Here is a 16,726-nt window from a genome sequence, read left to right as displayed (position 1 = left end):
TTAATAACATCTCGTAGTCTTTAATTATAATTTGTTTTAGAGCTGTCACATAGCAACAGAAAAAGTAATACACATAGCTCCCTGAAAGAGAAGCCTTACATGAAAATATCAATCTTAAATCCACCAAAATAAATACTGAGTTTACAAAAGTTCTACAACTTCTTGGGAGATTTACAACACATTCATGCTTAGCACTTCTGCCTTCAGGGCTCTGAGGTGTTCGATTACGCTTCATATGTGAGGCTGCCGGCCAGGGAATTATTTCCAATGAAATCCTGATGGGAATGACTACCCTGAAGGTCCATGAAGATTCGGGGAGAAGGTTCTGAATGTTGTTTATGTCATATCTGACACTTTTGGCCCGCTCTTTTAGAAGCAATAACTCATGGCTCATATGGTAGTGTTTTTGGTTCTGTCATGGTTATGGAGTGTCATCATTTTCTCAAATCCTTACATATCCATCGGTGCTCCTTTTCATAACTCAAGGGAAATCGTTTTCAGCTCACAGTCATGGTTCCTAAGCTTCAAACATTATCAAATCTCCATCTTTAAACAACATAATGACATCCAAAGAAAGGAAATTGTGCAAGCTGTTCACCGCTGTCACCAACAAAAAAAACGCTTATTTTTAATAAGCTTTGAATCAAAGGGTACATTATCGAAAGTGTACTAATGAAATGAAATCAATAATATGGACTTTATAACTCATCAAAACCCTGCAGTTGGCTGGGTTGCTGGGAAAATCCTTTGATTGTACATTATAACCTCTTACAAAGGAATATTTTCAACCACAACCAGCATTTATTGGTGTTCACTTGCACAGTTTCACTGCGATTCACAATGCTCTGTACAATCCTGTGAAGGCATGACCATGTACATATTTGATTGTAAAAAAAGCATACAGCTCACTTGGACATTGCTTCGAATGACACTGTGGATTCATGGTCAGCATTTGCAGATACACCAGACTGGAAGAAGAAACGCATTTGACTGAAGCATTTAAAAGGAACACACGGACCACTATCAAATCTTTTGCATAAAAATATACTCCTATGTACAATAAAATCAAACTAAACTCTACCTTTAGGAATGAAATATCGCTTGATAAAAACATGAGAAGATGAGAAAAAAAGAGCTATTCTCTCAAGCTAGGTAATGTAGCTCTGTTCGCATTCAAACAAATAAAGCCATGATAGACTCTTCCACTGGTTGACCGAATCTTAGTGTGTCTTGTTTGTTCCTTCATCACGTCACCATGCCGCGTTTATGAAAACTGATCACGAAAGTCAAACTCATTCATCAGCTTTCAACATATTAGTGACCAGAATACTGAATGACTTGTGGATGAATAATCTTCATATTATAAAAGTGCTAAAAGTGCTTTATTTGCAGGAGAGGTCATCATTTTAAAATAAACAGGACACTAATGCATGAGGACAGTGCTGAGCTGTACATGTTTGATATTTTTTGTGTTGTACATGTTTCACTGCCTGTTCATCTCTGCAAATTAGCAAATAAAACCAAACCTGCTTTTCTGATGAAACTGGCTGACACAAATGTAATTATTTAAAAATATTTACATCTTTTAGATCAATTCAAACAATTGGTGTTCCCTAAGGTAATTCATTTTAGGTAGAGGCACGGTTCAGCAGACTGGCAAATGCTGAAATGAGGGATGGAGATTGTTCTGGGTCACTTCTGCTATATGGAGGCTCTCCTAGGAGCCAGTTTGATGTTTATTGGGGTCCTCAGCTCTGGAAGAGAGCTTTATTATGGCACATCACTGCTTTGGGAGATTTTAGATATAAATGTCAAGGAACAAAAATGCATGAAATTTCCCCATGAAATTTGCATTAAATAAAAAAGAATAATAATAAGCTGTATTTCCTCTCCAGATGCCTAGGAAGCATTCACTTGACATACTCTTAAAAGGATAGTTCACCCAAAAAACATAATTTACTCAACATCATGTTGCTCCAAACCTGTATTGGCTGTATGTAACTTCGCTGATTTTCAACCCGCTTTATATTTTTGCCAGTAGTATATGTAAATTAATAATGTTTACTCATTCTCCGTGTTACCTGGACCGAGAAATGCACATTTATTTGTCAGCAAATTTTGGTCAGATGATGAGACTTTTGTCTATACTTGTGCATTTTTGTATCCCCGCCCACAGATTGACAGAGGGTTATTAACAAAACAGTTATTGTATACGTACAATACTGTATATAAACAGTTTACATGTAGTACCTGTATACGTGACAGTGTTTTTCTTCGCGGGGTTGGATGGAACTGACAGAATGGCATCCAGTTAGAAATGTCCACTAGAAACACAGAGTTTTTTCAGATTTTCCATTGCGCCATTCTCTCCGTATTTACGATTCTTCACAGCCTTTAGCCACTGCCTACAACGCACTGAATCCTTCACTTAAAACCGAAAGTAACTCACTCCCGCTAAACGTTTACTCTTTGAATTCTTTCACCCGGCAACAATACAAGTCAACACTATTATGATTAAAAGTTTGCTAAGAAGTATTTACTACTAAAGCAAGGTGGTATTAGACTCTGGTAAGCGTATCCACAGCATACTGGTGGAAGTAACCTTGGACAGCAACATGCCCACTGCATTATGGGTGTTGAAGTTTTCCCACCTATTAGACAAAAGGGAAGATAACAGCCCTTTTTTCTCTGTTTTCTCTAGTCAGGTTGCACTGATTAAAATGTTTCGCCTTTCTACTGTATAGGCAGACAAATTTAATTGAAAGCCCATTTTGCCAGCAGTAAATTACTTTAATTTCTTCTGTGGAACATGAATAGAGAATTTCCTCTCATTTCCATTAAAGGTATAGCGGAGGATCTTTCCAAATTTTAGATAAGACCCGCCCTCTCCACTTTTTGAAAAGTTTGATTGATTCACCAGAATGATTGACAAATAGGAGGACCAATAGTTTAGACTACCCACCAGGAAGTAAAACATCCTCCGCTATACCTTTAACATACTTCCACTAGAGATATTTTGGCTAAATATTTCAGGCAAAAAAGCAAGTCTAATGTCAATAGTGTATGTATGAAGCACAACTCACACAGAAGTCCCTTTCAAACCAAGTACCAAGCTTTCTGTTGGTCAACGCGGTGAATTTGCGACTGTTGCAAAATCCGCGTGGGGAATTCTTGATCGCGTTTTTAGGAATTCTTGAAATTACTGCAAAATTAGCTGAACATCTGTAAATGTGACTGCACCTTAAGTTGTTATTCCCTTTGAATTACTGGCATTTTGCATCATTGACATCCTTTTTGTGTTCCACAACAAAAAAAAAACAAAAAAAAAAAACAAAGCCCGTATGGTTTGAAATAACTTGAGGGTTTATAAATAATGCATTTCCACTTTTTGGGTGAACTATCCTTTTAAGTACTTTTGGAAGAACAACTTCAGGCTATTTCCTTTCCTAAAACCAATTTAGCCATGCAGCAACCGATGGTCATCTTCGGCTAAGACTAAAACGGTTTAAGACACGGTGAATCACGTCAGAGGAGATCCTCGTAACAGAAATCTTTGTGGAAATGGAAGCATTTATGCGAAGCACAGAGCTGACCTGACTGAGAACGGTCACTCGTGGATCTGAGCTCAGAGCACAACTTTGTGACCAGTACATCTAATTCCCCAAAGAGCTTTAGAAGTCTTAAGTACATAAATGAGATTTCATTCACAATATGAAAATGATCCAAAAAATGAAATAGTATGTTTTCTCCAAACCAATTTCAAGGCTAGAAGAAAAAGTTAATTTCCTGTCAAATCATTTTGAGGAATTTTATGCTGTACCTTTGAAAGGTATTGTACCGTATTCACTGAAAGATACATATATATTATATATATATATATATTAAAGAATAAAAGGATATACTGTATATATCGTTTAATCACGATTAATTGCATCTGACATAAAAGTTTGTGTTTAAATAATATATGTGTATATATATATGTACATACACATATATTATATAAACACAAACTTTTGTCAGATGCGATATATACAATTTTGCGGGGGAAAACTGTGAAATCGCTCCTGCAATGCTCCCAGCTCTACCTCTTAATACTGTGATGGGATTTATTTTTTTACTCTTAACTATTTTTTATTTATTTATAGAACAAAAATAAATCTTTATTTAGCATTTGTGCCGTACCTTTCGGGAAGTGTTATCCTGACTCTAAAGATAATGAAAGCCTCTCTGGATAAAGCTTGAAAGATGTATTTTTGGTTTGGAAATAATATTCCCAGGAGTACCAAAAAGGAAATAAACGCATTTGGGGGGAAAAAACTTACCAACATTCCTTTGCAATGGAAATTCATATCCTAAAATATAGACTTTTGGCAACATTGTTCTTTCCTTCATTGTTCAGCAGCTCTCTGAGCAAACAGTTCAGTCCAGCTCCCAGTCCTCAAGTCCTGGAATGCTCCGGTGGCGTCTGAGCTGCAGGCAGGGCGGTAAGTAATGGCACCTTCCAGTGATGGTCCTCATGAGAGTGTGGCCTGTGTCAGAAACATGACTCCTGGGACTCTGTGTCGTTCTGTATTGACAGTTTCTCCTGTTCAATGTGGTTTCCATTGTGAAGAACTGAATACCTGAAAGAAAAAAAGAAACCAGGACACCGCTTCAATTACAGTGACACATGTAAAAGCACTCATACTCGTCTCTCTACAAGCTTTTAGTAGAATTTATCAAGCAATGTGGAGAAATATAAACCACCTCAACTCATTTGACAGAAGAGCCATTGTTGACCTTTTCACAAATATGAAAAAAGGTTATTTAACAAGGGCAGAATCTTTACATCACCTACTTCTGCTAATGGTGAGGGCCAAAAACAGCCCAGGTTTAAATATGATATCAAAATGTGGCTTTTATAGCTTTGAGGCCAACTATATGACAGAATTATCTTTTAGCACATAAAAGGTTGACTATGCAGTATGCAGCTTAATGTGCGTGCACAATTACAATCTTGCTTACGTGACTTTTGTGCTTTTCTTCATATCATTTATTTATGAAGTACTTTTAAACTACTCAATAGACCCAAGTGCTGTACATAAAATGATACAACGATATAACAATACCATACATGCTAAAAGACCAGAGAAAACAAATAAGTCTTTAACCAACCTTTAAAAACAGTAAAAGACGTAGAAGCTCGGACCAAAATTATTTTTGTCCAATCAAATACTTTCTAGAATGAGAATAAGGTCCCTTCCCTCATTACTGAACAGCAATGGTAAGTAGAAAATATATAATTATTGTTTAATTGTTAAAAAAGGGAGACATGCCATTCAACAGCTCTGATTCCTGTATCTCAATCAGTAAAGGGTTAGATTTCCAGGGAATGCAAGAATGGACAAAATGTGTACCTTGAATGCAGTGTAAGACAGACAAATGCATTGACATGCAAGAACAGGAAGGTTACTGATGTTGATGGAAGGTTACTGTAGTTTTTGCATAGTTAAATCTGATATAAATTAAGTTCTGCAGCAAAGAAATCCTCTGATGAAATCTGTGTGGATTTCAGCATCTTCAAAGGAATCATAACCCTCCAATAATTTTTCAATGATTTAATACAACAAAGATTATAGGAGTGATTCACAAGAAAATACGATTTCAAAGTACATTTGATTAAATGTGTTACTTGCCATTTCTTTGTAATTATTTGTAATATTTACAAGCAATTTCTGAGTGAAAATTGTTTCAAAAGAAATCATACACCAAATTGTTTTTAGTGTAGCCAGAAAAAAAAACCTACACATACATTTGTGCATGTAGATAGACCTCCGCTCCGTCTCTTGCTTTGTTAAATTACTGAGACAGAAAACATTGCCCCACGCGATTGCTCCTTTTCTGTCTGTAGCCGCACCAGCCATGAACCTCCTTTTCTTTAGAAAAAGAAAACAAAATCATTACAATATCTATTTATAAACAAGCAAACTAAAGGCAATTCCTGCAGAGCAACTGGGCATGAAATTTACCTGAACAAAAGGAAACCGCACAAAAGAAAAACCTCTCAAAAACTCAACAATTCCGGGATTTTGAAAGGAAACATGCGTCAGCTTTTCAATGAAGCAGAACCCAAAATGACTGCCACATTGCCACTGTCTAACTATACTGTTCACTGAGAGACAGCTCTGCACAGCCCGAGCACAGCCTGATACATCTGTCAAATTAACATGATCTACTGCAAACATACTATACTCCCCAATACCCTTCAGTAATAATGTCTTGATCATGCTGGTACATCCAATCTAGACATTAGCTGGCCGGATTAGAGGCAGAGCTCCTTAATTTACATGAACACACACACACACACACACACACACACACACACACACACACACACACACACACACACACACACACACACACACACACACACACACACACACACACACACACAGGAAGGATCTACATCATTCTGACAACTTCATTCTTAATTATGTGTGTCCGGGCATCAGGGAAATGCACTAAACAGAGCCCTGAAGACTGATGGAAGAGAAGGCAGCGGCGTAGGGCTTGATTTAAACCCTATTTTACTACACACACTCCGAAATGTATTAATTACAACAATTTTTAACAGGAACTTATTTACAGTAAATCTAGAGAGATAAAAGTTCTAGTTTATGACTGAGACTATAGATGATGTTGGAGGGCTGGTGTGAAATAAACACACTGAAGTTTCAGCCTTCTCCTGGGAAATCATTTAGAAACGTAAAGGCAACTGCAGTAGAAATATGCATTTTCATCTTTCATCTTTCTGTGAAGGCAAACAAACATCATGACTTTAATTAAATACTTTCCAGTAGGAAAAATAGTATTAAAAAAAAAAATTGCTTTAAATAAATGCTTCAGCTTTAATTAATTTAAGTAATTTATTTCTGCGATGGCAAAGCTGAATTTTCACCATCATTACTCCAGTCTTCAGTGTCACATGATCCTTCAGAAATCATAATAATATGTTGATTTGGTGCTCAAGAAACATTTCTTATTATTATCAATGTTGAAAACAGCTGTGTGTTATGGATTAGTTGTGTATATGAATCGTATAACGAAGGTGAATCAAATAAACAGCCTTTAATGACAAAAGCTCAGGAGAACAGAGAGATACAACCGAACAATCACAAACAAGAACGGACAAAAAACTAAGGAGAACTCAGGGCTTAAATACATGGAACACTGCATGTTCAGATATTCATACAAACAAATATTTTGAGGGCCATGAACATTTTGTGAAAATGAAAAAAAAAAAATGCTGGTGGTAACGTGTTTAAATATTCAGTTAGACACACAAATACAAGCAGACTAACAATCGTCTACAGATAAATGTTTTAATAAACCACAACTTAGTATTCCGTGTGGTGCCACATATGAGAATAAACATTAAATATATTTTAGTAATCCTTTCATGTATATTCATACACAATGGCATTCAAAAGTGGCATCCCAATAGTGTTAAGAAAAGCAAATGTGACATAAAAACACAATCGTAACCAAGCCATTTTAGCTTGTTTTTGAGCTCTTTCTATAGTTACTCTTCCATCGTAAATCGATGCGTATGGTCGTTTGCTAGTTATTTTAGTCGATAAAGTTTTAAATATGGATATTTTTCTTATACGAACGCATCGCTTTGCTTCGGGAGGCCTTTATTAACCCCCGGAGCTGTGTAGATTACTTTTATCATGGATAGATGCACTTTGATGGACTTCAAAACATAAACGGCCATTCACTGCCATTATAAAGCTTGGAAGAGCCTCTGATTGTATTCGTCTGAAAGAAGAATGTCATATACATCTATGGCTTGAGGGTGAATAAATCATGGGGTAATTTTCATTTTTGATTGAACTATCCCTTTAAGTGATAAAAACTCCAAAATATATTCGTTTACAAATCATGCACTATGGTAAAAAGTGTTTTGAGGTCATAACATTATTGTGCAAGGAGCTGGGAGAAACCAAATCTTTATTAATTCATAATCTGCCCCTGTAATCATAATTGTGTATGAAAATGATTAAAAGTGCTTGATGTTTTTCTGCCTCTAGTGTTCATTTTGGTTGGAAACTGCAGGGATATGTACGTATTGGTACGTATTTAGCGCTTTGCAAAAATGTTGCCACAGGTAGGAGCCCGTGTTGAAAAATTCCGTGTTTGGCAGGGAAAGAGTTCATTTTCGATACAAGCATTTTAATGATATGCATTTGAAATATGATTTCATAGCTGTTAAAATCACTCCATTACAACAAACCACATGTTTCTTGGTTTGTGCCATCTGCAAATGCCGCTTTGATGGTCTTGCCGTACTTTACAGAGCAATAAATTATCTAATAAATATATGCATCCTGTTTGCATTCTTTTAAATGACTTTTTTAATTAAAGCATTATTTGTATATTAAATAGGAAACACAAAGTTCTCAGTCACCGAGCCATGGGGTTTGCACCTAGACTCCGGATCAGGATTTTCAATGTGATCACCGAACGTGACAGACAACTCGCAGGTCCAGGCAGTCTTGCTGCAGTGATGATGTTCCAGGCATCTGCGTTTCTCCACGCTCAGTGACGTATGAAATTGGCAGCAGCTTACCTAAAATGCCTACAAATTCAGATCTGAGCTGCAGCATAACTCAGTCACGGAGAGCAGAGAAACCGGAGTAACCACAGCAACCAGAGCAAATAAATGACCAACCAACAGTGGCAAAATATGTTCAAGTTCATCACAAATACAGGATTTTTTGACATTGATATGGGAATGATCCCACCAATGTTTCCTGTAAGCTTCACGCGTGAAGGGTCACACGCTTCTGATGTTGCTGCAGCCCTGACAGAAAATGCTAGACTCAGAATGAAATGTGTGAGAGAAAAAAAACAATTAATTTCCTGAACGAATGGATGCGGCATTTCAACTGAAGTCCATTTCCATGTCCATTGATTTTCAGTACGGAACTGAAGCTGTCAGAAATGTTGTACATGGAAATATGCAGCTCTGATTAATTTGCAAGATATGTGTCGCATCCTAGAACAGAATTTAGTATTGGCAATAAAACAGAACAGCCTAATGATAAACAGCAAAATTAATAAAGGAACTGCTCCACATTAGATTCATTTTCTATTTCTAAAAAGTAGGATTGGGCTGATCAGTCTTGAAATATCAATACTTCTGATACTGATGTATATAAGCAGGATGTGATTTTATAATGATTTCAATGTAACATTAATGCATATGATAACACTCAAAAGTTTGGGGTCAGTGTTTTTTTGTAAAGAAATTAACAATTGTATTCATCAAGGACACATTCAATTGACCAAAAGTGACAATAAAGATGTATAATGTTACAAAATATTTCTATTTCAAATAAATGCTGTTCTTTAAGCAGCACAACTGTTTTCAACATTGATAACAATAAGAAATGAGCAGAAAATCATCATATCTGAATGATTTCTGAAGGATCATGTGACACTGAAGACTGGAGTAATGATGCTGAAAATTCAGCTTTGCATCACAGGAATAAATTAAATTTCAAAACCAATCAAATTGAAAACAGTTATATTAAATGGCAATGATATTTCACAATATTACTGTTTTTACTGTACTTTTAAGCTTACTTACTTTGTACTTTGGTGAGCATAAGAGACTCCTCTCAAAAACATGTCTTCCCTCAAACTTTTCAAAGGTAGTATATTTAAGAGTGAAAACTCTGACTTTGTGGTCAATTTGTTGCAAAGGAGTATAATCATCTCTCCTTTCGCTCACCTGAACATCATCAGAAATACTGAAAAGATCAAGCAGTCAGTCAGTTATTCTCAATATTTCTGCCTTGATTGGTAACAGATCAAAATGAAGTGTTATCGCCCATTCCCACCAAGAAATAGATTTTGCTTAGCAAGAACAAAGAGGGAATATGTGTCCTAACTGCCCACTGTAAATCTACAACTGAGAGAGAGAGGGATAGAGGGCAGAGAGGAGAAAAGGAGGGAGAGAGATTTGTTCATTATCACTTCTGTTCCACCGTTTCCTGACATCATTAAAGTCAGAACGCTCTGTTTAGCTGTGCAAGTCACAGTCGCACCAATCCATGGCCATCTGGAGTGCAGAAAAGCAAAAAAGCAATGCCTGATAATCTCTGCTTTATTCAAAACTTCAAAAAACGCCTTATAATCAGCGCTAAATGTAAACTGTGGCATCTTTTTATAAATTATTTTATTCATTATATTGTTATTTCATTTTTATATTATTTTTTGTTATGCCTCATACTGGGTTTTAATGAATTTAACAGACACACAAACTAGTACTTTTCCATCCTTCCATGTAAATGATATTTTATTACAACCTGCCGGTATTAGGACAGACACATCTACTGATTTATTTAGTACCAAGGGATAATTCAATGTTCATGCTTCTGTTTACAGAATGACTTTAGTCTGTCAGTTTGTGTCTGGCGCCATACTGAAGGGAGGGGTTGTGTCGGGCACATCATTTTGTTTCTATCATTACTGTGAAAAAATAGAAACAAAAATAATCAAATGTTACATTTTTAAATGCAGGTGATTGGTGACTAATGCTAGATATTTTGGTCTGAAATCAAAGCTGAAATCTGAGTGCAAATATTGGCACAAAATCCAGAAACATGAAAGTTGAATTTGACTGCTGATACAATAGGTTAAAATCCACTATTGTCAGAATCAACAGACCACCGAATAAAAGAAATGCTTCCAATAAATAACAGGCCTGAATCGCCACAATATCATTATAAGCAGAGAGCTGAAAGGCAAACTATTCTTCCATTTACCACACATACAGTACATCTCATGCAGCTGTTGATAACAGAAGACTCATTTAATTGGAGCCCTAAAGCCTGTTTATCAAGCCCTCTTATCTGATAAACTGACCTCTTAGTGATGTAGTTTGTGACATGCTCACAATCATTTGAGTTTAAGAGAGGAGGCAAACCAGGGAAATCTCTCCTAGCTGAACTGTTTAGGATTAACCAGTAAAGGCAGGGCAAGATAACTTTCTTTGGTCTCTGATACCATCTGCAATTCCAGGCCACTTCACAAGAAGAGTGGCTAGGCAATATATTACGAACTTATCTATTCAGACATATTCCAGTTCGCATCAGGTCAGACAGGGCGCTGCAAAATGAGTCCAATCTCATCTCAGTGCCTGACGCATCGCAGCTCTCATTCAGTGACAGACTAACAGGCCTTCACAGTCCTTGACAGTGAAACACTACTCACTAGTACTTTTATGACTTCTTAATGTGAACTGGAAACATGTTACCATGCTTTCATCATTTATTTACACTACCATTTTGGGGGCAGCAAGAAATTAATACTTTTATTCAGCAAGGATGCATTAAACTGATCAAAAGTGACAGTAAAGACATTTATAATGTTACATAAATCTATCTATCTATCTATCTATCTATCTATCTATCTATCTATCTATCTATCTATCTATCTATCTATCTATCTATCTATCTATCTATCTATCTATCTATTTATAATATAATTAAATACTGTGCATCATTCATAATCAAACTGTATTTGTTAAATTATGTGTATTTCCATGAAATTAGCTTATGTAATCAAGACAAAGGACACAACAGATCATTTTGGAAATTATATTGTGATGGAAATATTTATGACTGAATTTTCCAGAGGTGCAGGTAAGTCCACAGACACCCTTACATATGGTCTCTTTGAAGAACATAAAAAAAATAAAAAAATAAAAAATAATAGCTTAAATAAAAATGGCATAATACTGTGTTTTCAATGATTTCTCTATGAGTGTTAACTGAATGAATCTGCACTCGATATCATTGACTAGGCTCAGTCTCAGACGACACACACACCCTGAGTAACTTCCGCTGTTCAGGGAGCACAACTATAATGAGCACTTTCAAAAGAAAAAATAGTCAATAGATTTGTCTAAAAGTCAGCAAAAGATATTGATGACCAACAAGAAAAATAAGTGTGGTCAGTCAGACGGCCCCTTCTAGTCTAAATGGGCATTTCTGTCATTTACTGTATGCCTTAAGTCAAACGTCTGGCTACGTGACTCTAGACCTTCACTGTCAGCCAGATGGTAATGTCAATCCACGGCAGATCATGCCATTTCCTCAGCTGGCACGTATATATGTGTGTGTCTTCCTAGAACTGTCTGAGGCTTTTCAAACACACGCTCACAGATAGAAGACCTGATTACTGTGGAGTTGAGTGGCACCAGAACAGGACCATACCCTGATTGTTTTCTGAAAGAAATAAGACACAGATATGCTGTGGAGGAGGCTGGCGGTAGGATTGAGAATGAGACAGACAGAAAGTTATGAAAAAAAGAGAGGAAAACAAAGGAAGGAAGGACAAATGCACTTATAGGATATAAATAATCCTACAAGGAAAGTAAAATCTGAATGCATCTGCACCACGAGGAAAATGAATAAACATGATATATCCCTAAATGAAAACTTAAATCAGAATTAGGGGACTGAAAATATCATTAGCTCAGTATAAAAACAGAAGAAGTCACCATGACAGAAAATCAAACTTGTGTGTGCGTCTGTCAGAACTTAGTGAATGAACCAAGACCAGAAGGGAGTGCAAATCCATCTAGGTCAATATCTGATTAATTTTCCATGACAAAGACCAGAGTAAAATCTGCTAATAACAATTTCTCAAGTCTTCCTTCTGGCGAAGGCTGAAGTTAACAGAAGGACAGAACTCATAATACCACACTGCATGGTAGAGATGGGTTTGATCCTAACATCCAATCCCAGCAGGCCAGTCTTTACTCTTTATACTCTTCACACTCTTTACACAGGATTATCCAGCAAGCCTAAAAGGCAACTGCACCAGGTAAGAACCAGCGACTAGCGCATGAATAATGGAAATAGCTAGACTAGTCTGTTATCAGTGAGGAAAGCCTCTGGTGTGTAGCAGCTGGTGTGTACCTGCCTGTACCGTCTCAGGAATTCTTAGCATTCATAATTCAAAATCAACAACACAAATGGGTAACACTTTATTTTGATGATCCCTTTCGAACATTTTGTTGACTATAAGTAACTTCGCAACTACATGTCAACTAACTCTCATTAGAATATAGACTGTCTGCATAATATCTTCAAAATCTTTATTGTGATGTTCCTCCAAAAGACACTGACTATAAGTAACTTTGCAACTGCATGTCAACTTATTCTAACCCTACCAGTGAATACTCTCTAATGAGAGTTAGTTGACATGTAGGTGCAACGTTACTTATAGTCAACAGAATGTGTTAAAAGGACCATCAAAATTAAGTGAAACCCACAAATGTTTGTTATACAGTTGTAACAATTTCAACCTATGAATCACTCACTCTTCAAATGTTTACAAGGAAATTTTTTCTTCTTTTGTTCTTTATCCGATCTTTTATCCTGTGTTTATCCCATTTTTTGCATGACAGGTTTAATTATTTGATCACTCAGCCCTAAATGTTTCTTATGATTCATTCAAACAGTTCTTAAACAAATACTATATAGTTAATTTCAAGACCATCACTATTGGAAAATAAACCACAAATGTGATCTCTTCAATATCTTAATATTTCTCATAGACAGCAATGACATTAATTGGAGCGAAAATTGAAAGTCTCCTGCTTCTTGTATTTTTCTCTCCAGAACATTTTTTTTACGCACTTCAGATGTCGCAACAATGTCTGTGCTTAAATACATTTCATTCATACAGTTCTCATCAGTTGTTGGATTTTAGTTATATTCCTGGAATTATGATTTCAGTTCACAGCCTTTCTATACCTGTCCAGTTCAATCTTTCACAAAAAAGAAAATCTGAAAAATAAATTAAGTGACTCTTTAAGTGAAAATGTGAAAAAAGATCTTTACATGACATGCTTCATTTCTAGGAAGTGTTCATGTTCTAACCATCAGTCAAGGATAATTTAGATTCTGTCTTGTATACGGTATTTCTTTAATCTGAATGCCATTCTTCTTCTTACACAAAAGCCAGTGATGGAGATGACAAAATTGCTTGCCATTTTTTACAGCGATTTTCATGTATTTAAAGCAATATTACATGAAAGCAGCAAAAATAACCCCACAGTATATTCATCCTTATATAACGAGAATCAAAAGGCGAATATGTATATATAATATGTCGAAACTAAAAGCATAAACATTTTCGTCTTGTCACACTCAGGAATTACATGAATCACGTAAATTTTCAATTAAAAAAGGACATATTTGAAGAAAAAAGTCAAGTCAGGTCAAGTCAAGTCACCTTTATATACCGGTATATATCACTTTATACAGTACATATTGTTTCAAAGCAGCTTTACATTGATAACAGGAGAATGATTAAATGATGCAAACAGTTAATTTTGTCTGTACAGCAGCTTTTAAAATAAAATGTGTCATTGTTCAGCTGAAGGTCAGAGCTGTAAAGATCTTAAATTATTACATTAGTTAATTTCATCTATAATGCAGTTCTGCAGAAAAAAAAGTTGAGTAGTTTGCATCACTGGATGTTACTGTCAATCGTTTAACATTTATATTGTAAAACAGTAGACAAGTCATTTACATCTTAGCTCACTCTATTTCAACGTAAAACTGACGCTTTGCGCTGGAATTCACGCTCTGCTTCTATGAAAGGTAAACCCCGCCTACTTTGATTTGATTGGCCATCTCAATCATTTTGACATTGACAAGCGCTGTTGGACCTGAGGCAGGCCAGACTAAAAAATGTGTCATCCTAACAACATTCAGAGTGCTGTGTAATGGAGTACAGCAGAGCAGTGCAAGACTTTCAAATATTTGGTAGGACAATTTTGCCATTTCTAATTATTGTCCCCCTCAATGTCTATGGTGGTTACATAGAGTCTTATAGTGATGTTTGCGGGAGTCAAGATATTGCTGGCAATGACTGTTAGTTAATACATAAAACTCAGAAAGAAACTCAACTAATAATCAATGAAAAAGAAAACTGGTCATTTGCATAATTATACTACGTGTTTATTCCATGTAACTCGTTGGCTTTGAGTTGTTGGCTTCTCTGCTTCTAACTCTATCCCCACCAGCGGGTTTTTTTTTATTAAAAAGTTGCCAGCTACCGCCAGAATTTTAAATAATTTTCTAAACATTTTCATGTACCCCAGACTATATATTGTTGTATGAAAAAGCAACATTTTGAGTAAAAAGCTGAGACAAATAAGCATTTTTATCAAAGACTACATCTGGATCGGATTCAAAATGATGATCAAAACATAGATGAAATAGATCGAGTCCATCAACACCCCCAAAGCACCAAATAATGATCACGTTATTTTACATATGCATCTACTTACATATGCTATCGCTTGTTTTAGCTTCTTCTTCACATGTCTTTTGATCAGGAGATTCTGTACTCTTTCAGAAGATATGTCATAGCGCCCCCTACAGTACAGTGAAATCCATTTTATTCTAGCTTCATGCATTCTTTATTTATTAATACTTGTATGTGGGTAAATTTAATAAAAAAGCAACAAAAGCTGATAAAATCAAGTCTTTGTCAAAGGCTATGTATGATCAGGTTCAGAATGACGATTAAAACATAGATTGAGTAGATCGAGTCCACACCACAAGTCAACACCCCAAAAGTTTGCACAGTCCTATACCTTGTCCTGGGCTGACATTTCATTCGGTAACATTAGGCAGTTTTGATTTATATGTTGTTGAATGTTTTATGATCATATGCAGACACTGCCTCTTCTTCACTCGTCTTAGTGCTCCCTACCGTATAACAGTGAATTTACATTACATCTTTACGTTTTACATCTGTGCCCAGAGGGTAAAATAATCTCAGAGAGTACTGTATGCAAAATGTATATTTTAAAAAGTCCTCTGTCACTATATAAACAGACCGTGAAGTTAAATGGCAGATGGCGAGATCACAAGAAATGCAATTAGAAGAAAAATAGTGGTTTACGAGAGCAAAAGAGCAAAAGAGGAGAATAATGCACCTTTTGGAAAACAAAACAAATCACCAATATTAAAAGTTTGGCTGAAATTCCCTCAGCTGTGAAAAATACTGCTGGACGAAAACAAGGAATGCTGGGCATGGCTGGATTTGAAGTGCACCATTATTCTCATGCAATGAGTGCTGTTACATAACTTATAAGAGCTAATAATAGAGCTACCTGTTTGTTTTTACTTTATGACCTGATATAGAAACAGCACTCAACCACAAAAACTCCTCTCGGTTTATCAGGGTTCGCCCCATTCTGCTTGAGTTAATGCACTCAGTGGGGGATTCACAGCGCGGAGCATTTTCCTAAAGTCTCCTTTTAACTGCAGAGATTTGAGCAGTTTACTGTGAACAATCCTAATGCTCACCACATTGATCCACTCCTCGAATACTGATCTGTAAGCATTAGTGAACAAAAGGGAAATTTTCATAAACACAGGAGGTGATTTTTGACTGATATGACTTTTAAAAGTGGCTCTGAGTATGTTACCTTTGGATATAGGGGAGATTGCGTTAAGCTGTTCAGGGGTTAGATTTACTAACAGCTTGCGCCAGCGCAAACCCTCTTCTGGCGTTAAAAACTACTGTCAGGGTTTACTAAAGACACACAGTGAAAATTCACCAGTTTGCGCTGAAAAGGCGTGGACGGGGTTATTTTTGCGGCTGACTTTATTGCATTTGCAGGAGTTTCTCTTTCACCAGTGGACAC

General features: G+C 36.2%; 1 protein-coding gene across 4 annotated transcripts in view; it reads right to left on the bottom strand.

Moving 5' to 3' along the window:
- htr4 (5-hydroxytryptamine receptor 4) overlaps positions 1–16,726 on the bottom strand; it is a 109,697-nt gene continuing 92,971 nt past the window's right edge. For 2 of the 4 annotated variants that reach the window (XM_082177300.1, XM_082177298.1), the window contains one exon: positions 1–4,622. Coding sequence is in view for 2 of the 4 variants with exons in the window: in XM_082177298.1 (XP_082033424.1) it covers positions 4,535–4,622 (88 nt within the window). In the remaining 2 variants the exon portion in view is untranslated. Of the gene's footprint in view, positions 4,623–5,791; positions 5,916–16,726 lie in introns of all 4 variants that reach the window. The other 2 variants (XR_014208033.1, XM_082177299.1) reach the window with 2 other exon arrangements.

This window comes from Leuciscus leuciscus (genome assembly GCF_965113295.1).
Source record: "Leuciscus leuciscus genome assembly, chromosome: 8".
NCBI classification, from domain to species: Eukaryota; Metazoa; Chordata; class Actinopteri; order Cypriniformes; family Leuciscidae; genus Leuciscus; species Leuciscus leuciscus.
The sequence above is the reverse complement of the archived record's forward strand: the minus strand, read 5'-3'. Positions and strand labels throughout refer to the sequence as shown.